General features: G+C 37.2%; 1 protein-coding gene across 3 annotated transcripts in view; it reads left to right on the forward strand.

Annotated features, from left to right (window-relative positions):
* The window catches only part of Btbd8 (BTB domain containing 8), a 61,525-nt gene that overhangs the window by 15,573 nt on the left and 22,854 nt on the right, over positions 1-23,098 (forward strand). For all 3 annotated transcript variants that reach the window (XM_070007646.1, XM_070007648.1, XM_070007647.1), the window contains exons 4-9: positions 3,967-4,084; positions 9,929-10,018; positions 10,923-11,003; positions 13,286-13,382; positions 16,849-16,937; positions 17,336-17,438. In XM_070007646.1, the coding sequence (XP_069863747.1) occupies positions 3,967-4,084; positions 9,929-10,018; positions 10,923-11,003; positions 13,286-13,382; positions 16,849-16,937; positions 17,336-17,438 (578 nt within the window). The remainder of the gene's footprint in view (positions 1-3,966; positions 4,085-9,928; positions 10,019-10,922; positions 11,004-13,285; positions 13,383-16,848; positions 16,938-17,335; positions 17,439-23,098) is intronic.

Raw genomic sequence — 23,098 nt, forward strand, 5'->3', positions numbered from 1 at the left:
CACTTCAAGAGAGGAGTGTCCCAGGCAAAATAAACATGATTATATGCCTGGAAGCATAGGGAACCAGACATACAGCCTAGAAAATCAGAAATGGTTTGTTGTAGGATTAGGGTACATTAGATGACAGGAATGGAAGCAGTAAGAAGTGAAATGAGTCTAGAAACATAAGCAGAAGCCACATTATGAAGTCTTTTTTTTTTTAATTAATTTTATTTGTGAACATACTGTACAGAGGAGTTACAATTACATGGGCAGGATAATGTGTACATTTCTTACCAAGCATTGCAGCCTCCTCCTTTGTTTACCCTTCACATCCCTTCCCAGCCTCCCCCCTCCCCCCCAATCCCAATCCTTCTCCTTCCCCCCTTTCCCCCCCCACACACACATTATGAAGTCTTATAGGAAGTATGGCCTTTTTTTCCAGTGCGGGACATTTCTGAGAGAAAAAGTTTTTAATAATAACTTACCCCATCTGTGGATTACTTATACCTAGTACAATTCAAAGGCTATATTAGTTGGTTTTATACTGCATTGTCTAGGGAATACTGACAGGAAAAAATCTAAACATGTTCAATACAGATGCAACCATCTCAGGCCTACTCAAGAAGTAGCCAAATAGAAGGCAGATATACTACAAAGTATGAGGCAAGGTACATAAAGCTGCTTTGACTTCTTAAGTTCTCTACCTTTGCAGCTTACTATGTTCAGTGACCTGGCAGAACCCTAAATACCTGTTCATGAGTTTTGATAACTCAGACTGTGAATATAACTCAGTGGTAGAGTACTTCTGTAGCAAGCAAGCACTCTAACATCTAATAAAAACAAAACAAGTTGGGCACCCATGGTTCATGCCTATAATCCTAGCTACTCAGGCAGCTGAGAGCTGAGGATCATGGTTCAAAGCCAGCTCCAGCAAGAAAGTCCATCAGACTCTTATCTCCAATAAATGACTCAGAAAACCAGAAGTGGCACTGTGCCTCAAGTGTAGAGCGCTAGCCTTTAGTTGAAGAGCTGAGGGAGAGCGCCCAGGCCCAGAGTTCAAGCCACACAACCAACAATAATAATAATAACAACAACAACAAAAACAATTTACATGTTGTTTGGTTTTTAATCTCATTCTCTAGCTCCACCCCTGCCCAGAAGTTGGGGTATTGGTTGCCTTTCTAGAGACTTTTCCTGTATTGAAGGTTATCTAGGGGACCCACAATAATTCACTTCACTGGCATAAACATAGGTGTGGTCAAAGGGCTTATTTATGAATGACAAAAGACACTCCTTTGGCCGGGTGCTGGTGGCTCACACCTGTAATCCTAGCTAATCAGGAGGCTGAGATCTGAGAATCACGGTTCAGGGCTGAGCCAGCTCGGGCAGGAAAGTCCATGAAGCTCCAATCTCCAATAAACCACCAGAAAACTGGAAGTGGCACTATCACTCAAGTGGTAGAGCGCTCGCCTTGAGCTGAAGAGCTGAGGGACAGCGCTCAGGCCTAGAGTTCAAGCCCCACGACCAACAAAAAAAAAGAAGACACTCCTTTGACTGCAGGAGTGAAATTCCAAGGATTTTAGGTGCCTATGCAATGAACCTGGGACCAAGACCAAATGTATGTATTAAGCCATATACTCAAATTCAGTAGACTATTTGAATATGTTAATGAGAGGTGTCATACTTTACATATTACAATCTAACCAATTAGTTTTAATTTTTAAATTTCTAATATTTTCATTTCTCCCAATAAATTATATACTTCAGCTGGGTGCTGGTGGCTCACACCTGTAATCCTAGCTACTTAGGAGGCTGATATCCGAGAATCACGGTTCAAAGCTGGCCCAGGCAGGAAAGTCCATGAGACTCTTATCTCCAATAAGCCACTAGAAAACCAGAAGTGGCTTAAATGGTAGAGCACTTGCCTTGAGCTGAAGAGCTGAGGGATAGCGCCCAAGCCCAGACAAGAGTTCAAGCCCCACGACCGACCAAAAAAAAATCATATACTTTAAATCTTCTAGGAATTCTAGAGGAAATAGAATCTCTACCTTCATTCTTCTAATTCTGGTTGAGGTTTTATATTTTTCCTTAAATTTTTTATATATGATATATTTATTCAGCCAATAAATACTTCTTTGTATCTACTGTATCAGGCACTGTTGTAGATCTGGGGAATGCATCAATGACTAAAATGGATTTCCAGTCCTATTGGACCTTACATTCTGGTTAGAAAAGATAGAGTGGGGTGGAAAAATAAACAATTAACATTGTGAAGAAGTTAGAAGATGGGCACATTTAAAAATATCAGTATGATAGAGGAAGGATTAGGAAGGGTAGTGAGGGAGGGATAATTTTAGATAGGGCTGTCAGACTTGGCTTTATTGAAAAAATGATGGCTAAAAAAATTCTAAGAGGTAGGGAGCTAGCCATTTGGATGTCTTGGAGAAGTGTTCAAGACAGAAGAAATGTCAGTACAAAGAACCTACAATAAAAGCATACCTGTCGTGTTGGTGAAAGACAAGAGCTCAATATAGATCTGAGCAAAGTAGTAGACATTCAAGTCAGAGAGGCAGTGAGCCAGAGTTTCTAGGGCCTTGTAAGACAATGCCAAAATTGCTGATTTTCACTCTAAAAGAAATGGATTAGAACCATAAGAATGCTCTCAAATGAGATAGACCAGGATCTGAATTACATCTAAAAAAGTATCTGGATATTGTTTTGAAATAAATTGTATGGGTCCAGAATGGGATGCCTCTTAGGAAGTTATTGTAGGAATCCAGGTGAGAATTGGTTGTAGCTTGGACTAGGTTATAACAGTAGAGATGTTGAGTAGTGATTGGATTCTGGATCTCTTTGGAAGATAGAGGTAATATTGGCATTGTAGTTTATATTCTAGGCTTATAATTTGGTTAATGGGAGCCTTGTCAAGTATGCCAAATAAAGTTTCTGAACTAGTGTTGTTAAAAGGAAATCTTTAGACAAAGCAAATTTAATGTGAGTTGAATTGAGTTTAATTGAACAAGGAACAATTAATCAGGCAGAATTTAGAACTAGAAAAATCCCAGAGAGCTCTACCCTACAACCTGAGCACTGAATATTTATAGAAATATATATATATAAAGAATGGAAATAGTATGATAGGTTACAGGTAGGTCTTAGCCTTATTTGGACATAGTATGGTCAGTTGTCTGAGTGTGTTAAATTTGTCTGCTTGTGATTAGTTGAGATATGGTTATGTGTTATCAAAAATATATAATGCTAAGTTATGTTGTGGCATGTTTCTTAGTAAACTAGGTTGTAGTTCACTGTGTCAAACTTAATTTAGTAAAAAAGAGAAAGAAGAAAGAGAAAGAGGAAAAGACTAGGAACGCACAATCTCCTTTAAGGGCATACTCCTTATGCCTTAAGGACCTCCTGCTTGGCTCCTAAGGGTCCATAGCACCTCTAGTATCACCACTCCTGAGACTAAGCCTTTAATGCATGGACAGTCAACATCCAAACTGTAGCATAGGGAAAGGGAAGAAATTAAATATTGGAAAGAATATGAAAATTAGAAAATTTTCTGATTTTCTAATTCATATGTTCATGAAGTAAATTCATTTTGATATATAATTTTGTTTAAATGTGTGTAAAGGTTTATCAATATTTAAATATTTCAAAGAAAAAATATAGATGATTTAAATTTTTGTTTTATTTTGAATTTACCACTTAAATATTTCACCTAATTGAGATGACTATGTAAAAACTTCTTTGAGGGAGGGAAGGATAGTAGGAAAAAAAACAAACAAGGGAGTACACAATATTCTACAAGAAATGTACTCATTACCTTACTCATGTAACTGTAACCCCCCCGTACAGCATCTTTACAATAAAATAAAAATTTTTTAAAAAGTAACAAAAAACACTTCTTGCTAATATTAGTGAACAAAATTTGGGGGCATTTATAATATAAAACTTTTGAGTCTTTATTTTTCTCTTTTGAAGATAATTATGACTTGGAACCAGCATCCGAATTAGGAGAAGATTTATTGAAGCTTTATGTGAAACATTATTGTCCAGATATTGATATTTATGTTGATGGGAAACGTTTTAAAGCTCACAGGTAAATAGAGACGTGATTGATTTGTGTTGGTTGTGACATTGGAGTATAGAAGAGGTGCTGTACTGATTCTTTAGATTTCTCTGATTAGGGAAGAGGTTGGGCAGCAGACTGCTTGCAGGCTCATCCATGCAAATACACACACATGGGCATGTTTCAGGCAGAGCAGATCTACTCTCCTCTAGTTCTTGCATAGAGCATGAACCTAAGATTTCATTACAAGAAAATGTTCAGTTGACTAAAATAAGTTTAAAGGCAATCACAGAAAATGTAAACACAGTTCTAAATTTTTTTTTTTTTGGTCAGTCATGTGGCTTGAACTCTGGGCCTGGGTACTGTACCCCAGTTCTTCAGCTCAAGGCACGTGTTCTACCACTTGAGCCACAGCACCACTTCCAGTTTTCTGGTGGTTTATTGGAGATAAGAGTCTCATGGACTTTTCCTGCCCGGGCCAGCTTTGAACTGGGATCCTCAGATCTCAGCCTCCTGAGTAGCTAGTATTACAGGCATGAGCCACCGGTGCCTGGCCACAGTTCTAAATTTTACAGACATTATAATATTGAGAATGATTATTTCTTCATGAATGAGATGTACTTTTTCTAAATTTATTTTGGCTCAAATTCTAGGATTTTAAATAGAGGATATTCTTGAATAGCATTGATTAGGAGGTTTAATGTTTTGTACTTTTTTTTTTTCAGTCATTGTTTTGCTTTAGAATTGGGTTGCTTTGGTATTCCAGGCTTTTAGATTTCAAATTAAAGCCTGCTTCTTATTTTGATCAGGCTTTTTTGAGTGTAATAGCTAAAATCTGCTTCAAGCTGATAAAAGGTATGTTTTTAAGATTTTTATGGATTTTTAATTTTATTTTTATTAGTATTATAGACATATAAAGGAGATTTCATTGTAATATTTTGCCTTTTTTTTTTCCGGTCATAGGGCTTGAACTCTAGGCTTGGGCGCTGTCCCTGAGCTCTTTAGATCAAGTCTCTACCACATGAGCCATAGTGCCACTTCTGGACTTTTCTGTTTATGTAGTGCTGAGGAATCCAACCCAGGGCTTCATGCATGCCAGTCAAGCACTCTACCACTGAGCCACCTTCCCAGATCATTGTAATATTTTGACACATGTATACAATGTATCCCTATCAACCATACCCCCTCTATCATTCCCTTGATTTCACTCCTCCTTTCTTAAAACAATTTCAAAAGTTTCCTTGTTCTCATTCCAGACATTGCAAATAAACTACTTGGACTATATTTATCCTCATTTACCGTTTTGGTTAGCTCTCCCCCTCTTGCTGGTATCTATCCCTGGAGGAAATTTTGTGTGTATATGCCAGTGCTGGGGCTTGAACTCATGGCCTGGGAACTGTTCCTGAGCTTTTATCCTCAAAGCTAGTGCTCTACCACCTGAGTTACAGCTCCACTTTTGGCTTTTTTGTGATTAACTGGAGATAAGAATCTCACAGACATTCCTGCTGAGGCTGGCTTTAAACCAAAATCCTCAGATCTCAGCCTTTTGAGTAGCTAGGATTACAGAGGTGAACTGGTAGCACTCAGCTGTAGGAAAATTTTTATTTAATAAAGTGTTTAAGAAATACAAGCAAGGTGCCGGTGGCTCATGCCTATAATCCTAGCTACTTAGGAGGTTGAGATCTGAGGATCGTGGTTCATAGTCAGCCCGGGAAGAAAAGTCCATGATACTCTTATCTCCAATAAACCACTAGAAAACCGGAAGTGGTGCTGTGGCTCAAGCAGTAGAGCACTCACCTTGAGCTAAAGAGCTGAGGGACAGCACCCAGGCCCAGAGTTCAAGCCCCATGACCAACAGAAAAAAAGAAAAAGAAATACAGATCATCTGTTGGAACTCAAAGGAAAAAAGTACAGCTGAGCCTCACTACAGACTAAAATCAGAACCAGAAATCTGAGGAACAGAGAGTTCTTTCTAATGTTTATTTTTATTTTTTTTGGGGGGGGGTTTCCAGTCATGGGGCCTGAACTCTGGGCCTGGGAGCTGTCCCTCAGCTCTTCAGCTCAAGACTACCACTCTACCACTTGAGCCACAGCGCCACTTCCGGCTTTTTTCTTTTTGCTTATGTGGTGCTGAGAAATCAAACCCAGGGCCTCATGCATGCAAGGCAAGCGCTCTACCACTGACCCACCTTCCCAGCCCCTCTTCTGTTTATTTTGAATATGAATGCTGATAAGAATTTATTCTGGAATTCCTGAACCAGACTTTTCACTGGCAAGAAGCAGTTTTCTAAGCTCAAGGATCCATAGCTCTTAATAAGTTAGCACAATTTACAAATTCCAAGAATCTTCCAAGCTTAGAAATAGTACTAGTTTTGCCAATTAATTAACAGCAGTACATTGATGAACTCTAGAATTGCTAGTTTGAACCAAACTACTATTCAAAAATTGAAGTTTCTACTCTGGGAATATTTTAGAAATGTCTGTACATACATATATATCCCATTTGTGTCTGTGCAGGTGTGTGTATGTATGTATGTATGTATAGTTTTTTCAAGAAAGATGAGGCTCCAGTCACTGAACCTATAGAGAGAAGATAGACAGATGGACAGACAGACAGACAGACAGAGAGTATTGATGTTTGAACTCAGGGCATCATGCTTGCTAGTCAGGAAGTCTACCATTTGAGCCCCTCTGCAAGCTTGACTCCATATTATTTTCACAAGTTTGCCAAATAGTGAAAGAATTGACAGTAAAAGCATGTGTATTTGTGTGTATGCAGATTCAAGTATGTGTTGGGCACTCTTGGGATCAAATGGTGGGCCTCATGCATGTTAGGCAAGTGCTGTACCACTGAACTATGTCTCCAGCCCTGCATATTTTTTCAGGATAGTACAAAGTGATTATGATATGTAGAAATTACTCTAAAAATCCTGACAATCCTGATTTTTTAAATTAATCAAGCACCTATACTATTTAGTCCTAATTGTGTTGTGTAATAGAGCATCTATTATACTTAAACTTTCTATGAAAGCTCTAGTTGATGTATGTTACAAAATTCCCAAGAGACACTTAATTTTCCTTTTATAATGTTCTCTAAAATATTTGCCCCAAATGGACAGCTTCCAAAGTTTGTATTCACTACTCTCTGTTTGATCTTTATTTATTTATGTGGGACTAAACCAAGATCTGTTTGCTCCCATACTTCCACCCCTTGTAACAAGAGTACTTAAAATCAGTCCCAGTTAAAAACTCCTACAGGATCCTGTCTGAGTAATTCAGGCCATTAGTCTGCCTGGAATAGGTGAATCTAGTTCAGCTAATGCTTGGAAGTATTGAGTGGCAATGTACTAAAGCAATAGCAAGGAGGAAATTAGGGCATCTTGATAGAGCCAGAAGCAGCATTGTCAGTTGAAATTAAATTTAATCAAAAGGATAAAATAGTTTCTGGCATTTTGGAAAATCAAAAAAATTGAACAAACATTTCTAATGCACCATGCCATCTATAACATTTTTTTTTAACCTGAGGCACATTTCTTAAATAGGAATATTTTCTAAATTTCTATTTTAAGGTCAGAATAATCACTTAAGCCTCAGATGCTTTTTCTCTTACTCAGTTGGAAATAGCTAATGTTTCATGTTAGGTCAGGTCTTTTGAGAAGCAATGATAGCATAGGCTTGCAAGAATTTTAGTAGAGTGAATGCATGAAGACCATGAAGAAGTCAAAGAAAACTGGGAGCTTTAGACACAATGCTGAATTGAGGCTGGGTGAAGGAGAGAGAAGTTCCACTAAGTATCACCCATCAGATAAAACCTGTCTTCCTCAGTTAGATGCGCCTGCTAGGCTCAGACAGACATCCACAGGAAATAGGTTAAGGACAGTGGTCTTGGAGATTGCTGTGGTTTAGATCCTAGTGCTAGCTGGATCCACAGATCATTTATGCAATCAGTGATCTTCAGAATGCATTATTCTGGTTTCCACATTTTTAAATCATGACATACCATATATTTATATCTTTATCACAGGCATAGTATACAGACAAGATATCTAGGTGGAAGGATAGTTGCTGCTCTTGTTTTTAAGACAAGGTCTTGCTATGCAGCCCAGGCTGGCCTTGAACTTTAGATTTCCCTGACTTAGCCTCCCTAGTGTGGGATTATGCATATGTACCACCATGCCTGGCTTATCTTTTTAAAAATTTTAAATTCAGTATTCACTTTCTTTTATAGTAATATAATGATTCTGTTTTGTCCTTTTCCTGTCGTTTTTGAGTAATTGAGATTTGAGTTGTGTTCATTTGCAGTGTATTTTAATTTTTTTTTTTTTGGTTGGTCGTGGGGCTTGAACTCTGGGCTTAGGCACTGTCCCTGCACTCTTCAGCTCAAGGCAAGCGCTCTACCCCCTTGAGCCACAGCTCCACTTCCGGTTTTCTAGTGGTTTATTGGAATAACCAGAGTCTCACAGACTTTCCTGCCCGGGCTAGCTTTGAACCGCGATCCTCAGATCTCAGCCTCCTGAGTAAGCTAGGATTACAGGCGTGAGCCACCGGCGCCTGGCTGTGTATTTTAATTTTTGACTCATTAGCTAGTATGTGTGCTTTTACTTCTAGATCTGGCAATCACCTCAATGGAAGAAGTTTGTTCAAATGCTTGAGTTTCCTCATGTGTCTTTTGTAACTTCTCTAACCACCATGGCATTGTTCTGATACCTTCAAATCATGCTTTCTTTTAATTTTGAATATATATGTATAAATATGTACCCCTAAACATGATATAATTCACATATTTATTTATATATAATCAAATATACATATGTATATTTACAGAGATACACATATGAACTATTTGATATATAGATGTATATTTAGGTTTTACATATAGATATGTTTATATAGATGTATGTGGGTATGAGAAGGTATGTATATAAATAAGCATTGCCAAAAGTACTTCCCTTCTGCCTGTCCTCCATTCTCTCATCCTCCACTAGAATAATGCCTCACAGAATGGAAGTCGGTAGATATTTGTTGAGCTAAAACAATAGATATCATTTCAAAAGAAGATATCTCTTCAGTCATTTTCTGAAATTGAAAATATAGACTTTCTTCAGCATAACTAGAAGAACTGGAACTCAGAACCATTATACTTGTTTCTCTTTTATAAAACTTTAACTGGCAAAATAGTAATTTTAGGTTTTTTTATTGATGGTTTATTTCTATTTGTAAGTTATTTGTTATTTATCTTAGTGAAGGAAAAGTTATGTTACCATTAAAATTGAAGAAATTTCAGCCAGGTGCCAATGGCTCACAACTGTAATCCTAGCTACTCAGGAAGATCATAGTTTAGAGCCAGCCCAGGCTGGAAAGTATAAGGGTCTTATCTCCAGTTAACCAGCAAAAATCCAAAAGTGGAAAAAAAGAATCCAGAAGTGGAGTTATGGCTCAAATGATAGAGTACTAGCCTTGAGCAGAATAGCTCAGGGACAGTTCCCAGGCCCTGAGGTAGAGCCCTAGGACCAGCCCAAAAATTTAAAAAAATTAGACATTTCAAGAGGGAAAAGTGATAATATGGGCCTTATTGTTTCATTTTTTTTTATTAACTTTCTGAGACAGGATCTTGTAATATGCCCAAACTGGCCTCAAACTCATGAACCTCATGTTCTAGCTTTCCATGAAATACCAAGCCCAATTTTGGAGTTAATATTTTAAATAAAATACTTAGGATTATTACAACAAAAATCATTTATATAGATATATTTATATCTACCAGTGACTATAAACAAGACAAATAGGTGGTATGTCTTAAGAGATTATAAGAAGCTATATAAAAGTTTACACAATACCTAATGATTTACCTGTGTTCCTCCCCTCTCCCTCTAGGGCCATTTTAAGTGCCAGATCCAGTTACTTTGCTGCAATGCTGAGTGGCTGCTGGGCAGAAAGCTCCCAAGAGTATATTACTCTTCAAGGGTAAGCAAAATTTTCACACAGCAACTTGACTGCAAATTATTACAAATAATACTTCATACGAAGCACTTTTTATGAATCTGATTTCCCCATACATTGAAATAATTCTTGTTTAGTAGAACTCAACAGAATATATTTTCTGAAACGTGATAGTAAAAGCATTTAGTAATAGACATAGGCTCAAGCAAAACCAACTGGCTTAAACAACAAATCAAGTTTCTTGGAGTTTTAGGGACTGAAAGTCCAAAATCAAGGCATCAGTAAAGTTGGTGGCGGGTAAGAGTTCTGAGCTGTAACCCTTTGGTTTATGGATTGCAGACAGCTACGTTCTTGCTGTGTGTTTATGTGGCTTTTCCTGTGTGTGTACTCTGAGAGAGAACTCTTATGATTACTTACAAGAGCATTAGTCCTATATAATCTAGGCTTCATCTTTATGACCAAATTTCAACTTAATTTCTTTGTAGAGGACCCTATCTCCAACTATACCAGGGGTTAGGGTTTTAACAAATGATTTAAAGAAGGACACACTCAGTCTACAAAAGGTAGTTTCTGATTATGGAAATTTAAATGTGAAGATAAAGCAAAAGTAAAAGGAGTGCATAGATGGATCTATTGGTAAAATTTAAACTTGACTGTTGAAACAACTCTAAAAATATTTAGAAGAAGATGCTCAAAAAATAACCAATGAATTTGATAATATACTAACAGCATATAGTCTATTTTATATTCTATAAAAATCCATAGCCACAATTAACTTTAAATTAAATGATATTCCTAACAGAGCGTTATTTGAAAAATGGAGACTAGAACTCTTATCTTGGCTAAAAGTGTATAGGAAAACAAAATATACCATTTATGTTAATTAACCCTAATTATTTCTGGATTTGAGTCGTACTTTATTTTACAGTATAAGCCATGTAGAAATGGATGTTATGATGCATTTTATATATGGAGGAACTTTGGATTTTCCAGATAAAGCAAATGTTGGGTAAGTATTACTTTTAAAAATTTTAGTATTTTGGGGGGAGGGAAGGGGCGGGAAAGATTGGGTGGGGGGCCGGGAGGAGGATGGAAAGGGATAGAAAGGGGAAACAAAGGAGGAGGCTACAATGCTTGATAAGAAATGTACTCATTATCTTGCCCATGTAATTGTAACCCCTCTGTATAGTATTTTCACAATTAAAAAAAAGAAAAATTTTTAGCATTTTATAGATTCTGCTTTTTGAAGTATATTGCAAAATGTCAATGAAGGACAAGCTTCGCTTTTATTATCTAGTTTGCTCTATCTTGAGAATATGTTTGGGGAATATCTTTAAACAATAAGGAGGTCACTTTATGCAGAAGAAAAGGTGATTCATAACTCAATAATATTAAGAAGCTTTTATATATATAGATTATATTAGAAGAACCTTTTATTTGCTTGGAAAGAGATAAGTTCTTCTTTTTTTTGTTTGCTTTTTGTCGGAGGTGGGGCCTGAACTGTGGGCCTGGGCGCTGTCCCTTGGCTCTTCAGCTCAATGCTAGCACCCTCCCACATGAGCCACAGCACCACTTCCAGGTTTTTTCTTTTTGCTTATGTGGTGCTGAGGAATTGAACCCAGGGCCTTATGCATGCAAGGCAAGCACTCTACCACTGAGCCAACTTCCCAGCCCCATGCCACACTATTTTTTTAATTTATAGGATTTTACTTCTTTGAAACAGTGTATCTCTATGTAACCCATAGAGATATGGATGGTCTCAAACTCTCCTTCCTCCTCAGCCTCCCAAGTGCTGAGATTATAGGTATAAACCACTATATCTAGTTTAGGATCTCTTTTTCGTTTCTTTTTTATTGGGTCTGGGACTGAGACTGGGACTGGAACTCATACCTACTTTTGTTAATTAGCTAATTCTCTACCAACTGAGCCATGCCTTTATTCCCAGGATGTCTTTTTAAACAGCAAAAAAAGAAAAAGGAAAAGCATTAAAACTTAAGAATATGTGAGACTCTGCACTGGTAGGCTCAGGCCTATAATCCTAGCTACTCAGGAGGCCAAAATCTGAGAACCAGGTTCAAGGCCAGTCAGAGCAGCAAATCCAAGAAACTCTTATCTCCAGCTAATCAGCAAAACAGCTGGAAGTGAAGGTATGGCTCAAGTGGTAGAGTGCCAGCCTTGAGCAAAAAAAAAAAAGGTAGTAAGAGTTTAAGGCCCTGAGTTCAAGATCCACTACCTGCGCACACACATACACACATAGGCAACAACAGCACAACAACAATAATATATGGTATCTTAAAGACCAACAGTTATGTGAATCTTACATATTTTATAGTAAAATACTATTAGAGCTCCTAAAATATTACTGAAGAATGAAATCCCACCACCTACCATGCTGTTTTCCAAATCTCTCTCCTTTTCTTGCTATTTTAACATAAAATAAGTGTAAGGTGCTTTTCCATTTAAAAAAATTCACTGGGGTTCCTTTAATATTGAACTGAATAAATATATTTTATATATTTTTAAAATAAATATTATATATTGATATATTTCATATATTATATTTTACAATTGATATAATAATGAATATATATTTAATTATATATTATATCACATATTTCAAATATATACATATGTAAATTATATATAAATATGTTTTATATATTTATATAAAATTATATATAAACATATATGAAATATATTTTAAATGTGTTAAATATATTTTATATATATTTTAGGGAATAACATTATGTTTTTACTAAGATTTTATCCCCTACAACTTACATGAAGTTTTTTCATGCTCTGAAGGCTTCTAGGCTTCCTAAGTACCTAAAGTATGTGTAGGTATTCTGCATTACTTACTAAATGAAAGGAGTACTCTGGTTATGGAAACTGTCTCTAATTTTAAAATGATTACTAGGCACTTTCAATATAATAAGCATCAATAAATTGCCTTTCCTTATTATATACATTAATTACAAATTTTTGTAAGATTCATACCCATCAGAGCAGTTTCATTTGTTCTGTATGTCGCTGAACATAAGAAAGCAATTTGGAACAAATTTTAGCTTATTCCTTGTTATTCAACACTAAGCAAATTATATGTCAGTGCTTTGAACTCTTGCCCTGTGTCCTTTCTATAATCCATAAGGAATATCTATTAGGTAAAGTAAAAGTTAGAATTAAAAGAATTCAGGTTCCTTTTTCTAAATAGTCCACATGTTATCAGTAATTACTGTATATTATGCTTTGATTTTAATTTAAGAACTAACAGCACATCTATTTTTATTTTAGACAGATACTCAATGTTGCTGATATGTATGGGCTAGAAGGATTAAAAGAAGTAGCAATCTATATTTTAAGAAGAGATTACTGTAATTTCTTTCAGAAGGTAATTATTCTCAGAAATCTTTACTCAGTACATTAAGTACTAGATTTTTAAGTACTAGATTTTTAACTTTGATAATAATAGTGCTTTAAATATTAAAAATATTAAATCAGTCTAAGTAATGGGAGTTCCAGCTGAGAAATAATGTATGGTATGCTTTCAAAACATCAGAAACACTTTAAATAATTTTAGGTAAAATAAATTTGTGTGGAAGGGTTTTATTAAAAGGAGGTAGAAATGTCCAAAGAAACTCAGAATGTACTTCTAGAATAAAGGGTTTGGTAGAAGGAGAAAAGCAAGGCAAGAATTACAGACACCTCTATTAATCTGAGAGCTACACAACAAGCACTTCATTAGTTGCATTCATCTTCTCTATACCACTGCAGCTTTTACTTGGGATGAAACTTAGTCCTTCCCAGGTGAAATCTGAGCACCATTTTTAATTTTAGTTCATGTGAATTTCAAACCCATTTTGCACATTATTCTTAGATTTCTCATTGTTTTAATGTACTTTGATTGTAGGTTATTTGTATTGTTACTTGTTGTTCTGCATTTTCTACAATGTGCATATATTATTTTAATCACCAAAAACAATTTTCATAAGAATTGTATTTCCTTCTTCTTGGGTACTTGATATAATATGAATTGTATAAATTCTAATTTGGTTATTTGAATAACATTTAAATTTCAACTTTTTGCGTTGGATAGAATTGTTTTGTGTGGATGTCGGGTAGAATTTTTCTTATCTCCTTATACGTTATATCTAAGGAAGCAATCCATATGCTATAAAAGAGCCATGAGCAGTTGGATCTAGTACTGCCACAGTGAGCTCCTGTGCAAAAGTTTACTGAGAGTTAATGAACCCCTTAGCTGTCTTTAATCTTCAGTTTACTCCAGTCTCCTTAATTAAGGGAATTGAAGGAAGGGAGACTGCTGTGATTTTTCTCAGGTTTGTAGAATGAAGAATTGTGGAAAGTTTTTTTCTTCTCCTTTTATATGCCTCCCTGTCTTCCTAGCCAAGAACAAGGTAGGGAGATCCAAGTAAATCTACTATATCTGTAAAACCAGGTCACCTTGGAGCATCTCTATAAGCAGAAAAGAAAGTGGGAAAACATTTCTTGGGGGAGGCTTGAATAGACCGGAGAAGCCAGTGAGACTATCCCAAGTATGGAGATTTCTAAAGCGATAAGGCTTTCTGTAAAAATCAGTGCTGTCTAGATGATAAGAAGAAAAAGGATAGAGATTCCACTCTACACACAGTTTACTCTGGGTCCAGAGGGAAGGAGGAAGACCTTAGTGGTTCCATGAACACTAGAGGTGACTGATTCAGGGCTAAATAATGGTGTTTTACCTTGGAGACATTGTATATAATGAACCATTGGAAAAATTTTATCCACCGAGATGAATTGAAGCTTGATCTGCTCCTAAAAGAATGATCATGTTAGGGGCTGGGAAGGTGGCTTAGTGATAGAGTGCTTGCCTTGCATGCGTGAGACCCTGGGTTCGATTCCCCAGCACCACATAAGCAAAAAGAAAAAAAGCCGGAAGTGGTGCTGTAGCTCAAGTGATAGAGTGCTAGCCTTGAGCTGAAGAGCTGAGGGACAGCACCCAGGCCCAGAGTTCAGGCCCCACAACCGGACCCAAAAAAAAAAAAATAATAATAATGATGATCATGTTAGCCTGAGACACCCGCATATGAGTTAGAGCAAAGTCAAGGACAACTACCTACTACCATCTTTTCTGTTTAATTATATAAGGTAACCAGAGCTATCCATGCCCTTTTTTTTTACATAGGAGTTAACACAGAAAATGGAAGAGCAGGAGATCATACCATGTGCCATGCCCCTTATTCCAGATCTCACCAGCTGTAAATCTAGTCAGTGATGGGGAGGCAAGATTTTAATCAGATATGAGATAGGGATTAAAGCAGCAATCTACTGAATTTAAAATTAGAAAATAAAGCTATGGCATCTGCTTGTAATGTCATCAAGGAATAGAAAAAGGGGATTAGATATCTCATGGTTAAAAGCATTAGTTGGAAAAAAAAAGTTTTGTTTTTTTTTAAATTTTATTTTATTTGTGAACATATTGTACAGAGGGGTTACAATTACATGGGCAGGATAATGCGTACATTTCTTGCCAAGCATTGCAGCCTCCTCCTTTGGTTTACCCTTCACAGCCCTTCCCAGTCTCCCCCCTCCCCTCGTTTTAGACATGACAACTTGTACTTCTCATTGTTGCAACAGGTCCACCTGTATCCTTAAACAACTGGTTTTTCCCCATCTCCTCCACAAGTTATACTGACATCAAATATAGTGAAAGCAGGGGTTATACTGTGGGGGAGGGACATACAAAGCAACAAAGAGATAATCTTATAAGTGCATTAACTGGTTAACTGAGATGTCTCAAACTAGTTATATGTGTCTTAACATCGTTAACCTCTTTTTTTTTTTTTTTTTGGTGGTCATGGGGCTTGAACTCTGGATTTGAGCACTGTCCCTCAGCTCTTCAGTTCAAGGCGAGCACTCTACCACTTGAGCTACAGCACCACTTCTGGTTTTTCTGGTGGTTTATTGGAGATAAGAGTTTCACGGACTTTCTTGCCCGGGCTGGCTTTGAACTGCGATCCTCAGATCTCAGCCTCCTGAGTAGCTAGAATTACAGGCGTGAGCCACCAGCACCTAGTTGAATTTTTTTTCATGTCCCATAGTTTTGCTTTTTCTAGATTGTTATGGAGTTAAAATCATACCCCAACTTTTAAAATTGGATTCTTACTAATACTCAGCAATATGCATAAAAGTTTCTTCTATATCCTTTTCATGACTCAGTAGCTCAATTTTCTTTTTTTTTTTTTCTTTTTTTTTTTTTTGTCGGTCGTGGGGCTTGAACTCTGGGCCTGGGCGCTGTCCCTCAGCTCTTCAGCTCAAGGCGAACGCTCTACCACTTAAGCTACAGCGCCACTTCCGGTTTTCTGGTGGTTTATTGGAGATAGGTGTCTCACAGTCTTTCCTGCCTGGGCTGGCTTTGAACCGCGATCCTCAGATCTCAGCCTCCTGAGTAGCTAGGATTACAGGCGTGAGCCACCAGCGCCTGGCTAGTAGCTCAATTTTCAATGCTGAAGATTCCATTGAATGGTTTACTGATCCATTCACCAGCAGAAGTTGAGTTGTTGCCTAGTTTGGACAAGTACAATTAAAGCTGATACAAATACTTGTATTCAGGTTTATGGAAAGGTGTTTTAAAGAAAAAATAATAATTTAAGACATTGAGTAGAGAATGACTACAAACAGTATGCTGGTGGATTCCAAATAAAGAATTAAGTGTAAAACATTGAATCTTAAAATTCATCCAATTTTAGCTATATGTATGTATTTGGTAGTTTAGGTGTATACATCATGTTGTCTTTATGAACCAGATGGTCCTCTACAAATTGAAAAAGAATAAATGTGATGTTTCTTATCAATTTTAGCCTGTTGCCAGAACATTGACATCTATTCTAGAATGCCTCATTATTGCTCATTCAGTTGGAGTGGAAAGTCTTTTTGCTGACTGCATGAAGTAAGTTATCTTAAGTAGTGTTGCTATTAATAATTGAGATATTTTATTTTATTCAATTTTGCAGAGAGTTTTAGACTCAGACTATTTTCTTGGGTGCAATGCATGTGTTTTAGTGCTACTAGTTACACCAGTTGAATAGAAAGTATTTATTTAGATATTATTCAAGATATGTGGGATCAATGTTATTTAACCATAGTTATATTAAAGCCAGTGCACATAACCCAACATGGGTCTAAAATATGTATTTCTAAGAAAGCATGTAAGTCATAATAGTAATAGCTGGTCAAAACATACATGTTTTAAATTTTATAATTAAAAACAAAAATATGGCTGACTTACATTGAGATGTAGTTTTAGTACTCTAATTTGAACTCCTTTTTTTTTTTTTTTTTAAACAGGTGGATTGCAAAGCACTTTGCAAGGTTTTGGTCTGAGAGAAGCTTTGCAAATGTACCCTCCGAGATTCAGAAAAGTTGTCTTGATATGTTGATTCAATCTTTAGTAAGTGTAACCTGAATTCCCATGTTTGTGCAGTCAAAAAGTCAATTCAGTTTTGTATAGTCTCTCAGTGATTGAAATGTCAATATAGAATGTTAATTTTAAAGTAAGATTGGAAAAGCAATTCCAGATAACTCAGGACCACTTAAAGGAAGCTAAATTTCAGGACCCCATAACCAGCAAAAATAATAATAAGAAGAAGAATGGCTGAAAATTTCCTTTATCTAGAGAAAGAAAAGGATATCCAGATCAAGAAGTCCAAAAGGCCTTACGTAAGATGAATAAAAATCTACACCAAGATACCTTTTTTTAAAAAAAAAATTGTGAAAATACCATACAGAGGGGTTACAATTACATGTGCAAGGTAATGAGTATTTTTTTTTTTTTTTTGGGTCTGGTCGTGGGCCTGAACTCTGGGCCTGGGGCTGTCCCTCAGCTCTTCAGCTCAAGGCTAACGCTCTACCACTTGAGCCACAGCCCCACTTCTGGCTTTTTTTTTTCTGCTTATGTGGTGCTGAGGAATCGAACCCAGGGCCTCATGCATGCAAGGCAAGCGCTGTACCACTGAGCCACTTTCCCAGCCCATGAGTACATTTCTTATCAAGCATTATTGCCTCCTTTGTTTCCCCTTTCCATCCCTTCCCTTCACGCCTTCCCCCCCCCCCCGCCAAAGTTGTAAAGTTCATTTTTCCACATAATGACTTGTACATCTCGTTGTTGCAATGGATCCACCTGTATCCCTATTTAAACAATTTGTTTTTTCCCTTCCCCTCCACAAAGTATACCAACATCAAATACAGGGAAAACGGGCTATACCGTGGGGGAGGGACAAACAAAGCAACAAAGAAATCACCTTATAAATATGTTAGAAACAATCACAAGAAAGAAAAAACATTTGAATCCCTATCTTGGGGTTCATTTTGCCTAACATCAACTTATCTGACCATTTCTGTTTGACTCAGATATATACTAGTTATTGCAAATAAGGGAAACCATGGGACCTGTATTTCTTTGGGCCTGGCTTACTTCAATTAATATAATTTTTTTCCAAGTCTTCCCATTTCCTAACAAATAAGACAATGTCATTCTTTTCTGATGGAGGCATAGAATTTCATTGTGTAAATATACCACATTTTCTTGATCCATTCATCTACTGACAGGCATCTGGGTTGGTTCCATATCTTAGTTATGGTAAATATTGCTGCAATAAACATAGTTGTGCTGGTAGTTTTAGTATGGTCTTGTTTGTGATCATTTGGGTAAATGCCCAAAAGTGGAATTGCTGGGTCAAAGAGGAGCTCTATGTGGAGTCTTTTGAGAAACCTCCATACTACTTTCCAAAGTGGCTGAACAAGTTTACACTCCCATCAGCAATGCAGTAGGGTTCCTTTCTGTCCACATCCCCTCCAGCATCTGTTGTTATTAGAGTTCTTGATTCTAGCCATTCTAACTGGGGTGAGGTGGTATCTCAATGTTGTTTTGATTTGCATTTCTTTTATGGCTAGGGAGGTTGAGCATTTCTTCATGTGTCCAATGGCCATCCTTCTTTCCTCTTCAGAGAAGTTTCTCTTTAAGTCTTTCCCCACTTATTTATTAGGCAGTTGTTTCTTTGAGGATTTGTTGTTGGGGGATTTAATTTTTTGTGTTCCAGATATATTTTAGATATGAGACCCTTGTCCATTGTATGGCTAGTGAAGATCTTCTCCCAGTGCGTGGGCTTTCTATTGATCTTGCTAGCTATGTCCTTTGCCGTGCAGAAGCTCTGCAATTTCATGCAATCCCATTTATCCAACCTTTCTTTAATATGTTGTGTTCAAGATACCTTTTTTTGTGTGTGTGTATACCAGTCCTAGGGCCTGAACTCTGGGCCTGGGTGCTGTCCCTCAGCTCTTCAGCACAAGGCTAGCACTCTACCACTTGAGCCGCAGCACCACTTCCAGCTTTTTCTGATTATGTGGTGCTGAGGAAGCGAACCTAGGGCTTCATGCATGCAAGGCAAGCACTCTACCACTGAGCCACCTTCCCAGCCCCAAGATGTCATCATCTCTCTTACCTCCTTTGGAATTTCTATAATGTGTGTATCGATCTTATCTAGGGTGTCCATAAACCCTTGCTCTTTCCTTATTTTCTTTTTTTGGGGCTCTAACTCAGGGCATCAATGCTGTCCCTGAGCTTTTAGCTAAAGGCTAGCACTCTACCACTTGAGTCACCACTTCTAGCTTTTGATGGTTACATGGAAATAAGAGTCTTGTGGACTTTCCTGTCCAGGCTGGCTTCAAACTATGATTCTCAGATCTCAGCCTCCTTAATCATTGGATTAAGTTCTTTGAGTTTGCTGATCCTTTCTCCTATTTTGGTTTGTTTACTGTTGAATCTTCCTAGTGAATTTTTAAATTCATAAATTACATTTTTCATCTCAGTGATTTTTGTTTGTATTTCATGTTTTCTATCTCTTAACATCCTGAGCTTGGTGACTATCTTTAGTAGTTATTTTGAACTTCTGTCAGTTAAATTATATACAATTGCATTTCTCCTCTGTTTATAGTTCATCTTTTATTAATACTTCATTTTATGCATTGTGGATATTTTGAGTTTTAAAGATTGAAAATTTGTAACAACTCTGCAGTAAGTCTTACTAGTGTCATTTTTTCCAATAGTAATGTGTCCTTACTTTGTGCCTTTATGTCATTTTTTTGTTATTTTCAGTTTCTTTTTCACTACTGTTAGTCTATTACAGTTATATGTGATCAGTGATCTTTGATGTTACTATTGTAAATTTTTTTTGGGGGGGGGTGTCAGTTGTGGGGCTTGAACTCTAGGCTTGGGCCCTGTCCCTGTGCTCTTTACCTCAAGGTGAGTACTCTACCGCTTGAGCCACAGCGCCACTTCTGTTTTTCTAGTGGTTTATTGGAGATAAGAGTCTCACTGACTTTCCTGCCTGGGCTGGCTTTGAACCATGAGCCTCAGATTTCAGCCTCCTGACTAGCTAGGATTATAGGCATGAGCCACTGCTGCCCAGTTTATAAATGTTTTTGAGTTACCACAAACTACCCACATAAATAGCGTGTGTGTGTGTGTGTGTGTGTGTGTGTGTGTGTGTGTGTGTGTGTGTGTGTGTGTGTGTGTGTGTGTGTGTGTGTGTGTGTGTGTGTGTGTGTGTGTGTGTGTGTGTGTGTGTGTGTGTGTGTGTTGGATTGTTCCACTGACCTTCTCTCTCCACATCTCTCTCCATCTCTTGCTCTCCTCAGCCCTTATTCTCTGAGAAACAGCAATATTGAAATTGGACCATTTAATAACCCCATAATGGATCTGAGTGTTCAGTACAAAGAAGAGTCACATGGTTATCACCTTAAATCAAAAGCTCAGTGAGGAAGTCATGTCAGAAGTCAAGATAGGCCAGACTTGGTGGCACATGGTATAATCCTAGCACTTAAAGGTAAAGGCAAGAGGAGTGTGTGTTAGAGGCTAGTCTGGGCTACATAAAAGACCCACTCTCAAAAAAAAAAAAAGAAAGACTGAAAATCAGGTCTATTATACTAAGCAATTAGCCAAATTGTGAGTACAAAGGAAAAGTTTTTGAAGGAAATTAAAATCTCGGCTCCTGTGAACACACAGATAAGAAAGCAAAACTTTTTTGCTGATATAGAGAATGTTCTAATGGTCTCTATATAAGATCAAATCAGCCACAACAGACTTTTATGAAATCCTAATCAGGATCAAGGCCCTAATGCTTCACTTCTGTGAACGCTAAGAGAAATGAAGAAGCTGCATTAAAACAATTTGACTAGCAGAGGTTAGTTCATGAGTTTAAGAAAGAATCTACAACTGTAACATATCAATATGGGTGAAGAGCAGGTGTTGATGGCAAAGAAGCTGCAGAAAGTTTCCGGAAAACCTAGTGAAGATAATTGATAGACTAAAGAGCTTTAAATTGGAAGAAGACGCCATCTAGGACTTCCATAGCTAGAGAGAATCAATGACTGACTTAAAAAAGCTTCAAATAACATGCTATCTCTTGTTAGGGACTAATGTAGCTGATTACTCTAAGTTGAAGCCAGTGCTGATTTACCATTCTGAGAATCCTAAGCCCCTTAAGGATTGAACTAAATCTCTGTGCTTTGTAAATGGAGCAGCTGGGCCAGGGTAATACATCTGTTTACAATATGGTTTGCTGAATATTTTAAGTCCACTGTAGATCTTTCAGGGTATTACTGCTCATTAACTATGTACTTTAAATTAGTATTATATAAACTTAGATGATAAAGCAGAGATGAGGTTTGAGAGAATTGACTCAAATTTTGGAAGATGTTCTATTGGTAAAATATTACCAAACCATAGCATATTATAGAGAAATCAGTCATGATAGCGGCAAACTTATTTTTTGTCCTATTATAAGAAATAACCACAGCTACCTTAACCTTCATCAATTACTACCCTGATTAGTTAGCAACCAGAAACACCGAACACAACCTCCACCAGCAAAAAGTCTGTACTCATAGAGGCTCCGATGGTTAATATTTTAGCCATAAAGTGTTTTTAATTAAGTTGTTTACATTTCTTTAGGCATAATGCTGTTGCACACTTAATAGTCTGCAGTACAGTATAAATAACTTCTGTGTGCTCTACACAATAAAAAATTTCATGTGACTTGCACTACTGTAACTCATTGCACAACATTGTGACAGTCTGGAACTAAACTCTTCTCTGAGGTATGCTTGTAGTCATTTCACGTGAGTTGGCTTTTGTCCTTGCCTTCTTATTCTTTTGTTTGAAGCTTATCTCTTTGATTCTTCATTTTCCTTGCAATGTGTTGCACACACCCACATTTTTTTTCCTGCATATTAGACAGAACAGCCAGGCTTTTTGTACTGGCCTTCTGCTGGAGAAGACCTTTGCCAAGCAGCTCAGCTAGAGATACTGGGATCATCTCAAATCATCTTGCTAATCTAACTTGGTGTCTTTGTTGTTCATGACTCCTAGGAATGTCCAGTGAGACTGGAGCACGTTCCTTGTATAGCCTCTGAAAAGTTGATACCCAGTCCAACTCTGTGTAGTTTGGTCTGTACTGAGCCAAGGAAGAAAGTTCAAGTGACTAGTTGCAGGCTGACTATGCCAGGCTATCTACTGTTGTTGTTGTTGTTGTTTCTTTTTTCAATTGAACATGTCCATGTCTGTTAATCAATGCCATCCTGACCCTCGGTGTCATATGGTAGGTCTCCTTATCACTCTAAAACAAGCAAGACAGAAGTTGATTCTTTGTGAAGCCTCCATAAAAACTGGGGCTATAGATTCACATTCCAGTTCTGTCTCTCCCCAGGGAGTTGAGAACTAGGTTTAATTTTTTTTTTTTTTTTTTGGTTCACTCACTTTGTGCTACGCTAAGGTAAGAGACTGATTCCCAGCCCAAACCACCTTCTCTTTTCTCAGTAATCCTCAAGCATAACTGCATTGTTCTGGGGTTTTATTACTACCCCAAGGCAAGCAAGACAAAGCCAGTCCTCTGGGAATGATCTAGAAAAATTAAGATGTTTTTGGTAAGCTCCAACTCTTTGTGTCCCAGGACAGAAACTGGTAGCTGGACTTGTAGTAAGAGATATCTCAGATTTCCCTACCAGCTTTATAATGAATTCATTTGTAACATTTTAAGTCATGGTTTAACTATT

Source organism: Dipodomys merriami, unplaced genomic scaffold (assembly GCF_024711535.1).
Source record: "Dipodomys merriami isolate MVZ:Mamm:240054 unplaced genomic scaffold, mDipMer1.0.p SCAF_7, whole genome shotgun sequence".
NCBI classification, from domain to species: Eukaryota; Metazoa; Chordata; class Mammalia; order Rodentia; family Heteromyidae; genus Dipodomys; species Dipodomys merriami.